The following is an 18,895-nucleotide window of genomic DNA, read 5'->3' on the forward strand; positions in this document are numbered from 1 at the left end:
ATTTATCTCACAATCATGACTTACTATAGGAATATTTAAAGATATTATAAGTTATTCACATATAACTTTTGACTGGAAGTTGATTAATGCAAGTTTAATGCTATGCACATGCCTATAAACTAAATAAAAACAAAACAAACAAACAAACAAAACATTTCCTAAAATCCGAATGTCATTTCATCCTAATACCAGTTATTGATGCATTATTGAGAGACTAAATATGAAATAGAAATGGAAGTGACTAAGTCAAAGATTAAACTTGAAATATTGATTTAAAAAATGTAATTCCATAAAAGGAATACATCAAATAAATAAAAATGTACAATTTCCAGTGCTTGATATCAAGCATTACATTAATGGGGAATTTATTTTTTGATATGAACAAAATTGCTGATTTTGTCTTCAACATGACACACTCCAGTAGCTAAATATTGTAGATGTGATCTCATCCATATCACAGTGCATGGATCTTATTATTACTCTGTGATGTTGGGACTCAAGTAAATGTACAGATAGCAACTAAGAAAATGAATTAAAATGAAAGATTATGATGATATGTATATTTATTATATTATATAGATTTTGTAGTTATTGTATTTAATTGGGGTCCACTTGATTACTGAAGTACTATGTCTGTTTACACTGTACTGATACAGATGTTTTTTAAAAAAAACGTTTCTTTGTTTACAATAAAGAGGTTTAATCACATTTGTATATACAACAACAGTAGAAAAGTAAAGCAACACATTTATTGTGACTGTGAGTGTCCGCGGGGGGCGTTTCCATGGCAACGCGACCAGGAAGTTGAGGCTGAAGGCAGAGGCTAGTGGAGCAGACGGTTCTCTCTCCCGACGGATAAAACCAGCTCCTCGCTTCGTCTAACTGTCGGTACAGTAAAGTCCAAACCAGACTGTAACATCTCCACCGTGAGTCCAGGATGTCTGCGTCCATTAGAGCCACTTCAGCGCCAAGTTCATCGAGGCCGGACCTCCCACTGAACACCAGAGGTAACGTTACTGTGGGCAGTCGGTGGGGGAGGTTAGCTTAACGTTACAGGGCTCAGCTAGCAGCAGGTGCATCATAAAAACACTCAAGGTTTAACGACATGACTCATATAATGTCACAGCACACATCACTTCACACAACTGGACTGATACGACAGCTTCAAACTTTTGTATTAATGATTTAAAGTCTCACTTTTACTCTTAAGTCAACCAACAATGAACAAAGATGGAAGCTACAATCATTGGATACAAAATGGAAGGAAAAACACAAGAATAGTTAAATAATATGAACCACAACAAAGCTTAATGCTATTATACATGTATATATTATAAACTTGAATAAGGTTTTGAATGCAGGACTTTTTTGCTTGTTGTGGAGTCGGTCTTGTGGAGTCGGTCTGGACCACACGGACCATATGAACCACTTTATCATATTTACAAACGGTTAAACGATAGACAGACAGACAGACAGACAGATAGATAGATAGATAGATAGATAGAAACGGGACTGTATGGTGCAACGATAACATTATAGGCATAAATAATGATTGGCCACTACGAAAACTGGCTTCAGAGCCGGGCACTCCACTTGGGGACCTGGGGGTCCTAATCCACATTCTCCAATTTAATGTGGTCAAGGTGCTGGCAACACTGTTTGCCTAGTGGCCAAACTGTGTATGTACATCGTCATGTGATGCACTGGGGCCCAAACACACTTTTTCCATAAGCTACATGGTGAAAGAAGCGTCTGTAGAATGGTGGATACTTTTTTTGCGCATCACAACCCCCATGAGATGAGTAGCTTCACTGTCAGAATTTGAGCCATTTGGTCCAATAACATTTGGAAAGTCTAGAAGAGCCACACGGTTGTGTTTTATTCCCATTTAAGCTGCTGTGTATGTAAGCAGCTTTTATAGAAATGAATGGGACCACTCCATGGACCACTCACTAATTGGTCCGGACCAAGGAAGGTGGAGCCCCACTCATTCCTATGAAAGCTGCTCAGTGGCGTTTTGAAGCCAAAAAAGCTCGTCTTCTGGCTATCAAAATACCTGGATCCTCTGTGTTGTGCGGCCCATAGATCATGCCCAATAGAGACTTCCGCCGACCGAGCCATTAGGTCCAAAAAAAGTCTCGAGGACCTGCAGGTATAAGCGAGCACCCCCAGTGGTAGAGACCAGTGGTCCATGTATAGCGACCATGGTCAGTGGAAGGACCACACTGAATTTGCTACAACCCCTGCTCAGAGAGTGAGAAAACAATTCCTGGATCTGTCCCTTTATCCAAAAAATTATTATTAAAAATTATTAAAGCAACATTATGTAGAAATTGGCATTTTGTGTGGTATAGCGGCACCCACAGTTTCTGAGTGCAACACAACTGTCTTGAAATACAAATTCCAGGTCTGTAAGAATTTGTAAATCATAATGTAGGCGCTACATACTGTAACAGTGCTACATCTTGAAAACTTGTAATTAAAATAAACATGTATGTAACGCGGTGATCCTACCCTCTCACTGAAGTTACCTAGTGCAGAAACAAGTGATGGGAGGCTGAGTGGCTGAGACAGAGACACCATTAACACTATTACAAGACACTGTACTATCAAAATGATTTTGAAGCTGTTATTTTAAGGTAAAAAAGTTACACAGTGTTGCTTTTAATTAGATATATTGTGGGCCGACCCCCATCCTCCATCCAAGTTTTGTGGAAACTTTGTGCAAATATGGAAACCTGAGAGCTTGAAATATGGACATGTGTTTATGGAAACATCAAACTGCACATACATACCATCCACTCATACAAGGTGAGAGTCTGACTTACTGGTTTGTTTGACTTTGATTTTATTTCTCTCAGTTGCAGAACTGAATTCTCAAGTCCCAGCAGAGAGTAGGAGGACACAGCTTCCTCCTATGAACAACAAGATCATCCCAGATGAACTGGAGGTCAGCCTTACCTCAACTGTCTGCAACGGGACCACACTGGGGCACACCGCACACCATCGACGCTGCAAGGTACATTCAAACCCCAGTTATAATCTAAGAGGGTTATATACGTGTGGCTCAATTTACTTTGCACCAGTGTTCCTAAGATGACTTTGTGTACAGGGCTGTGGAATCCGACGTCCGGATGCAGTCTGGCATCACCCGCTTGGGCGACAGAAATACAAATACTTTCTGGAACAGCCGACGTCCCTGACTGGAGCTGGCAGGTCAGCTACTGCAGAGCATTAACCTTGTTGATGCAACTTCCGAAGCTTCTTCAAATATCTAGTAAAACATGCACTGTATCAGTAATTACAGACACATTTATGCATTTTAAGTATTGACAATTAGACAACTTGGTGTTGATTTTGCATTTTCATAAACAGACGTAGCCATTGCCCATTAATGTTTTTGTTTGAAGTTAGTTATCCTTAACCAGATAATATTGCCTTCTGAAATTTGTAGATGACAGGTAGACTAAATGTCCATGTTTTTTTCTATTCAGGGATATTTCATTTCTGTGCGACACTACGGTAAGCCAGAAAAAGACAGCACTCCTCCCACCACTAACTGACAGGAGTTCCACTGGCGACACACAGGTGAGCTGTTTCACCTTTCTAATCTCTGGACTTTTTCAAGTTCAGGTTCAACTTTATTTGTCTCTGAAGGGCAATTGGTTTGCAGTATAGAGTGCGACATAAAAGGTAACAAACAAACATTAAAGAACATACTGTCGGCTCAGCAGCACTACATAAATGAACAAGCATAATAATCATCAGGACAGAATAAATCAATACAATGACAACTATCCTGCCAACCACCTACACAAAGTAGGATTAAGGACTATTTGATCACTGAATGCACATATCCCACTGAACACTGGGAAATTCATTGTCTTGATATAATTGACTGATTGTTTTAAGTCAGCCTCTTATTTATGCAATTCAATTTTTTTATGCTTCAAGTTGTTGTTTGATTTTGTGAAACTTGGACTCCCTGGTAAACAAGATTCTTAATCTCAATGGGAATATATCTGGTAAAATAAGGGTTAAATAAAATAAATAAAAATGACCAGCATAACACGTCTTATAAAAATTACATCAGTGAAATCAACAAAATCTTCCAGCATCAACAATATTCTAAAAATCTGCACAAGTCATCCTTCAAATCATCATCATCCATCATGCTGAGTATACGCCTTATTTTCGGTCTTCAAGTTATAGTTTTTTTTTAGGGATTTAGGGATACCATGTGGATTCGAACTACAGTTTGCTTGTTTAAAAGATGCTTTTCATCTCTTAACAATTACTTTGACGTGTTTTAGATTCATAACTAGAGGAAATTAGCTTCATATTCATTAGTAGAAGGTTTTATAGTTGTCTTAAAACAATATCTGATTTACCATAATAGCTCTTTTCACATTGTATTCATCTGTACATGGACACAAGGATACAGTGTGCGGTGATACTCACTCTGCCACTCGCTATCTGTCTTTCAGAACGTGAGTGTCTCAGAGAGTCTGATCCCAGAAGAATATCGTATTGTGAAAAACAAAGGCTTGCAGAGCCTTGAGTTCTATGAGGAGTGAGTCTGCTTCATTATGTTCATCCACTTGATTAATATTAAGTCTGCACCCTCATATTCTCATTGTCAAATCGGGATTTAGTTTTCCTGTCAACCCTCCTGTTGCTTCTGTTCCTCAGTGCGTTCACAGTGCAGCTGCAGGACCATGAGCAGAAGCTACGGGTCTTCCCTTCCCTGTGAGTTCAAAAATGCTAATTTAATTCACATATAAACCTTAATCGTGTAGTTTTCAATGAAATATTGTGTTGTCTGAAACAGTGGTACAGCTCATTTGTAGGAAGTGTACCATTAGGTAGGCAAAGTCCTAATATGATAAGGGTTGTTTTCAAGGAAAGGCGCTAACTGTGTAGTAATACAGATTTGTGTGTATCTTCTGTGTGTTCAGGAGGCCCAGTGGCAGACTAGAAGTGATCCAGCTGATGAGGATGATGGACGACATGCTGCTGAAGGCTGGAGTGGATCAGCAGAGTGAGGAGCTGACTGAGCTCTCCCAGGTAAGACAGACAAACAAAAAATAAATAGAGTGCTCTGTGCCTCTGTGGCTGTATGGCAGTAGTGCTGTGCTGCATTCATGTACATGATATGATAAGTAATGGTACAACTTTTAAATCAAAAATGGAACAAAACTCTGCAAAATAGCACAGCGATCCTTTCTTTAACAATGACAAGAACAACACGTGTTGGTCAGTGTGTTACTTGCTGCTTGTAATGCTTTCTGTTATAACAACAACAGTTACACAACAGAGTATGTGTATATGAAAAACAAAAGTGCTCAGAGATTCTTATAGGATTGTAGTCATCTATAGATATTTGAAACTGTACATTGAAATGTCTTACAGATGGAGGGTCTGCTGAAAATGGTGCAGGTGGAGCAGAACATCTACAACATTGTTTTCCATGAACTGATCAGGCAGGTCAGCGTGAACTGTGCTGAGAGAGGACAGCTGCTCTCCAAACTCAGGTTAGCAGGTTGTTTTTAAGTGGTAAAACCTCAGCACTTGATGGGGGAACTCGAAACCACTTCAAATCAGATTATGGAAATACGGATGTCAATAGGAACTTAAGCGTATTATAATTACTTTTTGTTACTTCAAGTTAATTCTAAAACATTTTAAATGTGATGGTTTCAGAAATCTTTTCCAGTAATGACCCAGGAAGAATGTGTTTGTTTGTCCAGGCAGCGCTACCAGTCCCTGCTCGAGCGAATCCCCCCCCGTCTGAAGGCTCTGCACACTGAGACAGTGGCACAGCGGGCTCTGGACCGTCGGCTAACCGAGGAGATCTACCGTGTCAGGACAACCATGCAGCAGCTTAGCAAGTACGTTGGTTAGGTGTCAGACTGCTGGGTTGGGTGAATAAAATACTGTGTACTGTTTGAGAGTGATACTATTGTAAGAGGAAATGGCGCGATGCAAGAAATGAACAATTGTGAATATTATCAATGTGTGTAGTGTGTACACTCATTTCAGTGTGTGTCTGTGTGTGTGTGTCCTCTTAACAGGGAACTGTCCCGAATCAGAGACCATGATGCCTTTGTTTCCCAGCAAGCAGAGCATGCTCACCAGCAGCTGGCCGGGGCGCTCAAGCAGACTCACACCAACTCAGAGTCAGTCCCTCATTCAGTCCAAGTCACATTTTCATCAAGTTGATTAATTTGAAAAATTCAACAGCATGAACATTATGAACATTATTTATCTGCTCTGTATGAGTGTTTTATTTCAAGCTAAATGTATCCTTAATTATTGATTCACTTTTAAAGACTCAAATGAGTGTTTGCAGAGAGAGAGGAAAAATGTACTATTTTCTAAACATTTTCTTCTGAGATGGATCGTAAGCACACAGTGCAAAAGTACAAAATGTGAGTAGGTGTTCCCCCTCATGGTCTCTTCTCAGTGTGGTCCAGGGTTACCATGAACTGTATGAGCTGCAGAGAGGTCGCCTTGAGGCTCAGCTGCTCCAGATGACTGAGGAGAGAACCTACTGGAGTCAGCTCACCCTCTGCCTCGCCCTCAAGGTGTGTGAGCCAGGATGTCATTTTTGTCTTTCTACTGGACTGTCCTTGTTTGTTAGCTTCATGTAATGGTGGTGTGTTGTTATGCTCAAACTTTAATGTTGTTACTATAATTTTCTCCTTAAAGCTGCTCAGTAAAAACAAAAGCAATTAAAGTTGTTCCAAATTAGTTCAGTATCTCTTTCTGTGATTGTCAGGTGGTCCGTGTGAAGAAGTTGCACCTGATCAGTCAGCTGCATATCACTGAGCAGAGCTGGTCCAAGACAGCCGAGCACTGCAGCCTTTACCTCACTTCAAAGGTAACAATGCGTTTCCTATTTCTTAATATTTTCCATTTTGCTCCTGTCAAAAACTCTAAAAGCCACACATGACTTTTTGTTAACATCGCTGGTAGTTCAATTGCACTCTGACTGTGACAGTGACCATCCTGCTGTAGGACACAGAGGACTTGAATATCATCATGGAGCTTACTGACTACTGGAAAGAGAAGCTGACTGCTTTCATGTCCGAGCTGAAGAAGACTGAGCATGCTCAGTGGGAAGAGCTCAGTGGCATCCAGCAAGGCATCGCCAAGTGGCTCCACTTCTGCACGGCACAAAATAAGTAAGGACAAACCGAGATTCCAAAGGAGATTATTTTATGTTTTTATGATTATCTATACTTTTACATGTCCTTTAGACAAAGAAAATGTAATATAATGTTATTGAAAACTTTAATATCCTAGTTTAGCACATTTATAGAGCTCAGTGTTGTGTCAATAATCAGCAGAATAATTGAAAGCAATGTATGGAAGACGAATATCTGTGTGTGAATTCTGCCAAAGATGCTCCTTCTCTACTTCAAGGTGTCCTGACCCAAAATATGAGAACGCTTCACTGGAAAAGATCCATGCTGACTTGAAGCAGTGGTTGAATGTAAGACTGTACATTTCCTCTGTGTGTAACAAGCAAACTACTTTTCTAGGGCATTACATAATTTAATGTAAAACAAAGGCAAAGGGGAACAAAAAAGCAAACAAAAAAGAATGAATCAACAACAACAACTAATGATGATAATGACAACAGGAACCCACATCATATCTAAATAGTCAATAAAACTTTTCATTGAGCTCAAAAAATAATAGTAGCGCCACTAAAAACAATGTACAGTATGTAGTGGCGGAGAAAATAATATAAAATGAAATAAAAATGAAACAAGACCAAGAAAGTTCCACATTACTGATCATATAGTCAGTTTAACCTGTCATACTTCTTTATACACTTTTTTAAAACAGTTTCTTCCCATTCTGTTGATAATTTAGTTAATAATTAGTTAATTTTTGAATGTTTTAAACTGAATCCTACATATTGCACTTTTAAATTTCTACTGCTGATGGCAAATTATTTCATATTTTTTTATTTTAATAGATTAACTACAAAAAGTTGCATAGATAACTGTCTCTACGGATGCATTTTTAGTGTCATAAGGTAGTGTCCATTTTGGCAGGTTTCATTTCAACTATCTAGTGGATATGTTGACATTCGGGTCACACAGTGTGTCAAAAGCATATTTCCTTTGTTGTCAGTCTTTTTCTGTGCTTTGTTTCTTTGCAGACGTTGGCCCTCCAGTCTGAGCTCTATGAAGGTGAAAAGCTGCTTTGCTGCCAGCAGACACTGAGCCAGTTAGGCTACATGCAGGAAAGATGGCTGGATATGAGCCTTCAGCTGTTCAGAAGACACCCTGCTCCCAATGGTGAAACCCCTGGAAGCCAACAGGACTTAAGAGAGCTGGACAGGGTCCTACCTGAGCTCCTCAAACAGCTGGACACGCAAGTCAGCGGAGAGAATGGTGAGGGCTGATAGAGATACAGTTCTGAGAAGTTTTGTGATAAATCATACATGAACTAAAAGCTGATTCTGACGCCTATCGTCCGGTAAGCAAACTATACACTTTTTGCTTGACACTACTTTAGTTGCTTGACTGTAGTCCAAATGGATATCTGTAAACAAACAGAACTCCTGACAGCTACAAAATCATGACCTTGGTGAGTGTCATGGTTTGGTCCTGACATACACCCTCACACACACACAAGCTATAGTCACAGAATCATCACGTATCTGTCTCTTGTTTTTTTCTTCATGTTTTAAGGATCTAATTGAGGGATAGAATTGAAACTGAATCCAGTCATGTTGTTTCAGGGATCCACGGACAGATCACGTCACTGCTCAGGTTGATGGAGTCCTGGGTTTCCAAGCTTGACACAGCGATTGGTCGGCCAGAAGTGATGTCCGCCTCTGATTGGCTGAAACTGGAGATGGCCCTGAGCAACTGGCAGTGTCTGGCTGAAAAAGCCTTGCAGAACATCTCCAGCATGCAGACAGAGAACAAAAAAGAGGACACATAGTACGTTTTTTATTCAGTGGCAACACTTCTTACATGTGTTTTCATGTGTTTTCATATTGAAATTTAAATATTAACTTTTTGTTTTTGTTCTGTTTGTTTGTTTATTTGTTTGTTTAAACAGTAAAGAGACAGACAAGGTGTTAAACAGAGTGCAGGAGTTCACAACCAGCCTGTCCAGCTTCACTGAGGGTGAGAATCAAAGACTCAGTGAGGAGGTAAGTACCAACCAGGTTCAGTCAAACTATCGAGGGAGGTTTACACACATTTTGAAACTGCTGCAAAATCTACAAGATAACTTCAGTGCATTTTGATCAAGGGCAAATAGTGCAAAAGTGTTCAGTAATAATTTAACATTTTCATTCAAACTTAAAATCTGACATATAACCATTTTAAGATGGAAATTGAAGATCATCTGTTTAATCACTTCTCTCTTTTTCACTTTGCAATGTTTCCCTCTTTCTGCCCTGTTCTGTTTACTGTCAGCTTCACTTCCTGAGCTCTAAACATTTATCCTGTGGGTCTTTGCCATTTCCCCCACATAATACCAGGTACTCCCTGCCAACTGCAGGTGGATTTCTCTTGTTTCTTTGTATAACCTATTTGTTGTTAATCTTTTCCAATAACTGCTTGTCTCACATTCATGTAGTTGTTTCGTATTATTTATCACTGAGCAACAGAGCGGTTGTGATTTCAGTCCTTGCGGTTCCTTGATCAGAGACATGTTCAAAGTGGTTGTATAGGAGGAGGAAACTGATAATCTTAAAATACATTTTCAGTCAAAACATTGTGATGCTGTCTTGAGTGTCAGCGTTTCCTCTTCTACAGGTCGCTTCCATCCACATGGCTCAGACCCGCTGGATGCTGAATCTGTTGCTGCTCATGGTACCTGACCATATCGAGGACCAGAACCAAGAACAGGAACACCAGTACGTGACAGACATCTCGCCAAAGACACTAGATGAGGATGCCAAGATGCTGGCTGAGAAACTGGACTATTTTTGCAAATATGTCACCAGGTACCGGAAGTTTTTACCCATTTTTTCAATTCAGTTAAGCAGCTAACAACATAGAGTGCAGTGATACACCACTTTGAAATACACATAATAACTAACACACAGAAATTATGTGATGGTTGAAGTATTTATAGTTGCTTTAACATTGAAAGTGACTTTTACACAACCTGAGGATCAGTAGAGGCTGATTTTTGTCCAGGATTTACTCATACAGACACATTTGTTTTTTACTCCAGCTCTTGCAAGCTGATTCTGGAGGAGCAGATTCTGCAGAATCCATGTGAAGCTGAGGGTGAAAATGAGATGAACCAGTGTATAAAGCTGCAGGTAAACAATGTTCTAATGCGAATTAAATAAATAGCAAAGAAATGATAAGGGCTGCGTGTTTTACATTGCTATTGCTATTGCTTGAGGTACACTAGAAAACTCAAGAGACAGGCGTCTTCTTGTTTTTTACATCTGCACAGTGGACGGATTTAAAAAAAAAAAAAGGTTTGTCCTGACCACTTTTCTGCTGAACTGTAAAATTAATCACCCACTGCCATTTTGTTGCACACAACAATATGTTTAGGATAGAGAAGGGTTGTAATGGTGGTTGCTTACCTGCTGACAAAAATTACTTAATAATGTAATGTTAAAGGTATATTCTGTACATACCATACTTGTACACATACCCATGTGTTCATTAATAGTTTGATTTGACTTTAGAGCTTTATTCACCCATCAGAGCTGAAAACACAGCTCTGTTACTCTTGTGTGGACAGGAATTACAAAATTCCAGAAGAGGGAGCCAGAGTGCAGTTACAGTCTATGGTAAAGTAAACTAAGCAACTACACCTGTGTTGTGTTTGTGTCCTCAGACAGAGTGCAGTAATTGGGTGGAGACCTGTGTAATCCTGCTCTCGGGAGTGAAAGGTGGTGTGGTGGAAGCGCCTGTCAGACCGGCTGACCCAGCATCCAGCAGTGATGTCTCTCCAGAAGACAGCAGGGAGACTGTGGTGAGGAGTTGATTCAAATACCCACATGGGTAGACCTGATTTGTTTTAATTGATTATTTATTGAACTATGACTTTAAAGATACAATTTGTAACATTTCTGCATTTAAATGTTTTGATATGACTAGACCTTTGTTACAGTATATATTATACTATTTGCGTACTTTCATTATGTTCAAACCCAGAAAAATCCTAGATTTATTCAAGTAACCGTGCATTTTATTTGGTTGCCTGTTGCTATACCTTCGAGGAGAGACATAGAGAGTGAGGAAGTCAGCAAATGTGAATAACATTTTAACACATGACTTTGTCCATGAACATTTATATCTGCGTAGCTAATAGATTTGCATTGGCAACAACTCCCACAAGCCCACACTACTTACGTCTTTTGTTTTGTGTAGATTAAGAGATTGTGTTTTTTAAAAATTGCTGAAGATGAGTGTGGTCGTGATTGCTTATATATTTCAACCTAGTTATCTCTTTAATATTGGAGAAATTACTTTAAATCCTGGTGATGTTGTTTTTTCTATTTTGATGATGGCCTTTTGTGTGTATTTTTGTGTGTTTACAGGTGAATGAAGATATTTCAGCAGAGCCTTCAGCAGACACTGAATTAAAAGATGTAACTGAGGCAGAATTGAGAGAGGTGAGTCATAATAACAGCTGTGGAGTACAAATGGAAACTGCAACAACACAGAAAATGGAACAGGGTTTGATATGACTATAAAACTCTGAACTAATTTAGGATTGTGTCTCTTGTTATTGGACAGACTGAAGATGTACAAGTTTATCCAAACATTCAAATTATTAAAATAAAGCAAGCATTTTCTATTGAGTTAAATGTTGAAGGAGGAGAGAGGCATTATTGCTACTGATGACAGGGACAACAGGCTGTTCTAATAGTTAGACGGTCTGTTGTTTAACCAGAGGATCAAGGATAAAGCTCATGTTTCACAGCCGTCTATCCACTGAAAACTTAATTCTGCCACGCACAGATCCAGAGTCATTGAGGTTTGATCGTGCTGAACATCTGCACTGCATAAGTAACTATTATGTAGTTTGACTTGACTGCTTGGTTTCGATTTATTGTATAGCACGCATTATAATTTATTGGAAAGATAACATTAATAGATAAGGTATTCAACAACTGCTACCAAATTAAACTTAATCTAAATCATGATGACAATGACAGATGCATGAGGGTGGTACTCTTGTTTCTCCACAGTGCACTGCTGAAGGACATGAAACACAACAAGAGGTTTGTCAGGTATTAATATCATTTCCATGAAGTGTACAGTGTAAGCAAAAATCCTGGGCGTGTCAGCAACAGTGAAATTAGATATTTATGGTTTATTGTGAAGGTTAGAGTTTTGGGTGGTAAAGACAACATGTATTTCTCTGCAACAAATTCATTGCTTCTTCAGGTTAGCATACTTGTGTTAAAGACATAGCAGTTATAAGTAAATAAATAAACTCTTAACAGGGGATTTTATAAATGGGTATCATCAAGGGAGCGTTTATTGTACAGTATTCAAAATGAACAGTGTTGTTGATGTCCTGCAGGGGGAGCTAGCAGTCTGTGAGAGCCCGGTGATGAAGCTAATTGGTTATGATGGACACATAACCGAAAGAAAGCTGGGAGTGAGCAGTGTCCACCTGAATGTGGTCAGATAATATCACTCACTTTTTCAGTGTTAATGTCATGTCTTTAACTTTGTATAGAGCTGAGCAAAGTGCCTGTCTGTCTCTCTGACTGTCTGTCTGTCTGTTAGACTGGGGAGCTGGTTGTGTCTCCAGCGACAGATGAAGCCCAGAAAGCTTTTAGTGAACTGACCACAGTAGGACTACTGCAGCAGGAACTGCAGTAAGTTCACTTTCTTGTTGTTGAAAGTAACACTTAATGTACTGAAAAAGGATCACATCACCTTAAAGTGTGAAAATGTCATGCTTTTGTATTTCTTGTCATAATTAGTCAAAAAGATGTTTGTATATCTCACAGACTCAACTTAAAAGGCAAATTCCCAGCAGATTTTCTATCAAATCCAGTAATTATCAACAATCAGCCATTGTGAAAATAAGTTTATTGAACAGCCACATAGAGTCGGGAGTCTTGAGTTGTGTATATGAAAAGGACATCTCGGTTAGATTTCTCTCCATGTGTCTTACAGTGATTCAGAGCTGCGGGTCCAGAGTGCTGAGCAGCGAGCCCTTAAGGCTGAAGAAGCTCTGCAGGCAGCATTGGAGAAGATTCAGGACCTGGAGAGACAACTGCAGGGTCGGCCCAGTCTGGAGCCCAAAATGAGTGAAGGTACCTAATAAACAAAAATTTCTATAAACTTAGAACTGAGGCACAGATGCAGTAATACATTATTAAAGTGTAAACATTTTTTGTGTTGCAGAGAAAAAGAAAACACCAACACCTTCCCCACCAACAGTGACACCCCCAGCTCCTCCAAAGAAAACCACAGCTGAAGTCAAACCAACAAGCAACACCAAAAAGACCAAGAAACGGTGATCTGATGTTGTAGCTTTACATGTATGTACCGGACTGTCCAGTTAATGTTGGGTTTATTTATTTGAAAAAATAGATTTAGGGTTTTATGTTTGATGCATTTTCTCTGTTGTAACAAGATGAAGAAACTATTTGCATGCACTCCATCACAGTCACACCCATAAAACCAGTTAAGGACACAGGAATAAAAAACAAATATAAACAAGGAGCATCATTCAACAGTGCTGTTGTCCAAGTATAAAATGTCTCCAGCGACAGTATCAGGATGTTTTCCAATATTCAGAATGCTTGTCTTTATGAGAATATAGTGACGCTACCATTTATCAAACAGCTTGCTGTGGTTTTGTTTAACCTTGTGTCTTTGTCTTCCATGTAATGGCAGATATTGTTTTTGTTGTTTTGTTTCCTTCCAAAAAATAAAGACATTATATTTCAAAAAATCAGGCTTTTTCTGACATTTATTTTCAAGAAAAATGACACAAACCTAGTTTACCTACAGTAGAGGCTTTCAGACTCTCCAGTGCAATGTACACCAGTGTAAACCATTTAAATTCCCAAACACTCTAAGAAAATTTGTTATGAACTGATATTTTAAATTAAACTTAAGGTGTTATTGATAAATAAACACAGTAAATTGGCTTAAAGTTAATTTTCTTTAACATAATCTGAATCACATGGACCTGATAATTGCAGACTTACCCTCACTCTCATTGTGTGTTCAATATAATTACTCAACAGTTTACTTTCAACAATAATAACATGGAAATTCAAACATCACATCATTGGCGAGTCTGTCTCTGGATCTCCTTCGGTCATGCCTCCGTCTCCTTCCACAGGCGGGGGAGGAGGGGGCGGTAAGGATGAGAGGTCAGGGGTCACGTTGAGGAGATCTGGGGGCAGCGGAAGGACCAGGGCGGGATGGAGGAGACGTAGGGAAGCCCTGAACCCCTCCCAGGCATCTCTCTCCCCTTCTGCTGCCTTTGCCTACAGGAGAGAGGAACTGCTGTTTGAAACATGTTTGCTCTACAAATACTGCTGAGAATGCACAAACAATCTGACTGCCAGAAGTGAAAGTCAGTTGGCAGAGCTAAAGAACCACTGTATTGCAGGCTAAACTAAAGCTACACACTGGGCTGCAAAAACATAGCAAAATGGTTTGAAATGCATGGTGCATTGAGCAGAGGACGGCGTTGGAACGGAGACTGGCCACCGGCTGTCTTTGCTGTCAGCAACTATCTTTCATACTACCACTCGGATTACAAAGAGTTAAACAAGTTTTCGGTTAAGGTTTATCAAAAAAGGGACCCAAACATAAGACACAGAGGCAGGCAGGTTAAAAAACAAAAGGTGAGCTCTAATAACAAAGCCAAAGTCCAAAATCCAGGAAATAAAAAGACAGGTGACAAAAAAGCTTGCAGGCAAGGTAGAATCCAAGGAAATCTAAAGAGCGTAAACAGAACAAACCAGGAAGCCACAGAGAACAAAAGCAGGAGCACGGACGACACTACTGAAGCAAACACGGATGAACCAACGAAGAGTGAAGGAAAAACACACAGACTTAAATACACAGGGGCTGATAAACTAACTAAATACAAGTAAGCACAGAAAAGGGTGGGGAAAAAAGACAAAGACCAGAAGTGGAAAGTAAAACATGATACATGAGGGTATAATTTACTAAATAAAACAAGAAACACCTAAGCTAAATAATAAAAACATTACAAGTACATATAGAGGCTTCAGTTTTGTTAGGTAGTTTAGATGACAAAAACTGAAATTCGATGATCCATAAACATTAAAAAAAAACAAACAAACAATAGAATATAAGACATCAGATTATGAAAAGCTGGTGTAGTTACTCACTCTGCTGACCTGCTGTTGTCTCTTGGCCTCGGCCTCTGCAGCCAGACTCTGCTGTAACTCCAGAGGAAAACTGAGCTCGTCTCTGACAGAAAATCAAACACCAGCCTCGTCAGCAGGAAGATCACAACGCCCTACAAATCTCTGCATTCCTCTTCACTCTTAACATGGAAAAGTCACTGCATGCAGAGGAAAAATCCTCACAGAAAGTGATGCATTTTTCAGAAGCACTCAGCTTTTTTTTCTCTTTTGGGCTGACATGTTTCTTCAGAAACCATCTAGATTCTCTTTTGCCGCTTTATGCATCAGGTTTTGCTTTGAGGCCCTCAGAATCAAAGTCTACACCCACAGTTAGGCAATGTAGACCAGAATGCATCGCTGCCATTGGATGTAATGCTGTTTTGTGATTTTAAGTCTTTGTAGTTACTCACTAAATTAAATAGATGCAGCTGAGGAAGGTTAATCTCAGATAGATACATTACAACAAGTCTTACATATCTGCTCTCTCCACCCGGATGCCCCAGCGGCAAGCAACAGAGTCAACAGCTGCTTGTATCTTCTGTCCGATCTTGCTCCTGTGCAGCAGGATGTGGCTGAACGTGTGCTGGGCAAGAATGTCTCGGACGACTGCCTGGACCAGAGCCTGCAGCACTGTGGTCAGACTGGACAGAGCTGCGCTGCACAAAGCCACGTTCTCTATCTGGTAATAACACACTGCACTCATCTCCGGCCTCACCAAGTCCTTTGTAACCACCTGGGGACAGACGTATGAGGAAAGTTTCAGTCAGCAGTCCAATGCGATAAAATCGTCCTCACCATCTGGTAAATTAATTGGATGGAGGACACTTCACACGCTGTAATAAAGATAGAATCCTACTTTAATCCAAACCTCTGTGAAGGTACCACAGTGAAAGTGGCTGTTGAAGTTTACCAGCCACTGACAATTACGTTTTATGAGGGGTTCCTATATTTCTATCCTTAATGGTGGACCACAGGCCAAGAGAAAGCATCTATTGTATTTTAGATATGATATGATATTGATATTTTGTTTTTATTTTTTTCACTTGGCTCTCAGAGCTTCTGCAATAGTAATCGTAAGTTTCTAGAATCGACCGACTTCCTCTTTTGTTGTTATGCCCACCATGCTGACATTGTGCAAAAACAATTAAATATTAGGGATCTTACACATTTAAAAAAGCATTTTACCTCACAAAAAAAAAGGAATTCATATTATTTTTTTCCATTTTCTGACATTTCGATTCATCAAGAAAAAAAAGCGTCAGATTGATTGACGATGAAAGTAATTGTTAGCTTCTGCCTTGATTTACTGTGTGTTCAGGGAAAGAAAGTGCACACACAGTATACAGTTCATTATGTCATTTTTACATAATGTGAGCAAATGTGAGTATGTCAGATGTGGTTTTGCTTATTCTTCTGTACCGTGTGAGGAGGAACCTTCAGCATTTGCAGTCGGATGTCGACCTTGTGACACACATCAAGGCCTGGGAGGTAGAAAAGAAGGCCTGGAGAGAGGAGGGAGAAAGACCAAAATATTTTAACTAATTGTGGGCTGTCCAAATGGTTCATGGAGCTGTATGCCCACTAGCCAACCAAAAAAAACAGTAATTCAACATTGAGACAGACCCTCAGAAAATGTGAAGTCAAATATTTTGTCACATCTGAAATGTAAAACAAATGTAAAAAACTCATTTTAAATCACAGCTGTCACATGAGCAAAAAAGATTACAGTAACCGGTGACAACCTGGTCCTCTGGGTCTTCCACGCAGTAGGTGACCCAGTCTGAAGATCACAGCTCTCTCATGCTCCCTCACAACCTGTGATGGGTAGACAGTCCAGGATTTTATACAATTCTTTTGTACATTTTCATGTTTAAAATCTTCAACAAACAATAAATTCCCCAAATATTGAAAACATATTTAAGGTGGAAAAAGCATTTCGATCATCATGAGACTCCTGATGGTCTGAGTGTTCATTTTTCTGTTTGGTCTGTGGTGTAGCTCGTACTTTGACACAGAACCAGATGGAAAGAGGGAGGAAGAGAAGAACCAGAGCCAAGACGAAGACCATCAGCAGCCACTCAAACACTCCCAGGTTCTTGCGCTTCAGACCTGTAAAGAAGATATCCAACCAAGATGTCTGTAACTGTAATAATGAGTGAGCATTTCCCCTCAAAACATGCAGTATTTGTATCATCATATTTCTGAATCTGCATTATTTATTTCATCATCTGTAATTTGTTTTCCACAATTAATGCTGGAAGAATTTCAACATTAAAAAAGAAACGTCAGGTCACAGGATCATGCATCTATTTATCCTGAGAAAAAATGAACTAAAAACTAAACAACCCACAACACAGTTCATCTCTTCTTTTCGTTTCTTCCTCTTACCGTCGTCCTGCTCCGCTGCTTCCAGGAGCCCCAGGTTCTCCTCCTTGACCTCATCCTCTCTCACGCTGTCTATGTCCACCACAGTGGAGGATTTCACCTTCACCTCTGTCTCCTGCTCCATCTTTGCCTCGTTTGTCTCTGGCTTCTCCTTCTGCAGCCTCTCTTTCCTCACAGATGATGCCTGGGGGACACGTCCTGTCTTCGGCGGTCTTTGTCGTTTGCCTTTGGGAGGCAACAAGGCTCCCTTCTCCCTCTCCTTCCTGGGCGTCATTCTGGATTTTGGAGAATGACTGGGCTGGACACTGGAAGACTTCTCCATCCTGCAGTAAAGAACATAGGAGTGATGGCGAGCTGATGTTTTTGCTGGAGGGTATTCCTGGGTGCAAACAGAAAAGAACGAGAAATTTTGTGGCTTTTACGACTGCGAGTGGCTTCTTTTGGCTTGTGTAACTAGAGTCAGTCGTGCTGCCGTCTACTGTCATGAACACACAGAATACGTAGATGGTAAATTGACTGTGGGAGGGCAGTAGTGGGAGTGCCACTTAAACCACCCTCTCTGTTTTTGAAATAATCTCAGGTCAGTGAACCCTCATGACCATGATATTCAGGGTCTGCTGCCATAAAGGTGACAAAAATAAAAGAAAATGAAAAGATAATAATAAGAAAGATATCAAGATACTGGATTTATAATGATAAGTTCTCATGTACGCGTCATCTACAAAACATGCAGTCATATTGCATTAAAATCTCCACAACCCTATTTTTTTATGCCTCTGGGTTCATTTGTTGGGATTGCATTTCTTCCCCAGTAACACCAGTTCCATCCAGAGAGGTTTGTAGTCCAGTGTTCAGAGTTCCTACTGGGACAAATGTGTCAGAGGAACTCAGGCGGGAGTCACAGTTTGTCTTCATCAGGAATGTGCAGACTCAGGCCTCTCTCTTCCAAAAGAGCTGATTTCTCTGTTTTCACAGAAGACACACACAGTATCCTCCTTAGTGTGTCCTTAATTAAACTGAAGATTAATTCTGTGGCCCACATGTTCTTCTGCATTGGAAGTTCAATTGTGTGCAAACCCAAGTAAAGGGGCCTCTCATCAAGAAGTGTAAGCCCTGAATGGGGGACCAAGTTCCTGGTGCCCATGC

The 18,895-nt window shown here is 39.9% G+C and overlaps 2 protein-coding genes across 4 annotated transcripts; one reads left to right on the top strand and one right to left on the bottom strand.

The window, feature by feature from the left end:
- The first annotated feature begins 781 nt into the window (after positions 1–781).
- On the top strand, positions 782–13,886 carry axdnd1 (axonemal dynein light chain domain containing 1). 3 transcript variants are annotated; one of them, XM_084355967.1, is made up of 26 exons: positions 782–1,007; positions 2,862–3,019; positions 3,113–3,216; positions 3,495–3,588; positions 4,488–4,573; positions 4,693–4,749; positions 4,959–5,067; positions 5,413–5,534; positions 5,751–5,891; positions 6,075–6,179; positions 6,467–6,587; positions 6,782–6,883; positions 7,021–7,187; positions 7,429–7,498; positions 8,177–8,411; positions 8,762–8,966; positions 9,088–9,181; positions 9,792–9,982; positions 10,216–10,306; positions 10,840–10,977; positions 11,546–11,620; positions 12,200–12,241; positions 12,538–12,615; positions 12,747–12,838; positions 13,143–13,282; positions 13,374–13,886. In XM_084355967.1, the coding sequence occupies exons 1-26, from the start codon at positions 938–940 to the stop codon at positions 13,487–13,489; spliced, it is 3,003 nt and encodes a 1,000-aa protein (XP_084212093.1). In that variant the 5' UTR covers positions 782–937; the 3' UTR covers positions 13,490–13,886. The 3 variants fall into 3 exon arrangements, with proteins under 3 accessions (XP_084212093.1, XP_084212091.1, XP_084212092.1); XM_084355965.1 differs by having other exon boundaries at positions 12,538–12,639; positions 13,374–13,884; XM_084355966.1 differs by having other exon boundaries at positions 12,200–12,232; positions 12,538–12,639; positions 13,374–13,884.
- A 146-nt stretch (positions 13,887–14,032) lies between these two features.
- nphs2 (NPHS2 stomatin family member, podocin) lies at positions 14,033–18,077 on the bottom strand. Its single transcript, XM_084355968.1, has 7 exons — positions 17,753–18,077; positions 17,370–17,473; positions 17,107–17,179; positions 16,784–16,866; positions 15,838–16,097; positions 15,347–15,428; positions 14,033–14,470 (listed from the first exon to the last, which is right to left on the bottom strand). Exons 1-7 carry the CDS (start codon positions 18,069–18,071, stop codon positions 14,261–14,263), a joined length of 1,131 nt encoding a protein of 376 aa, XP_084212094.1. The 5' UTR covers positions 18,072–18,077; the 3' UTR covers positions 14,033–14,260.
- Between the last annotated feature and the right edge of the window lie 818 nt (positions 18,078–18,895).

This window comes from Pagrus pagrus, assembly GCF_965226575.1.
Source record: "Pagrus pagrus genome assembly, chromosome: 6".
Lineage (NCBI taxonomy): Eukaryota > Metazoa > Chordata > Actinopteri > Spariformes > Sparidae > Pagrus > Pagrus pagrus.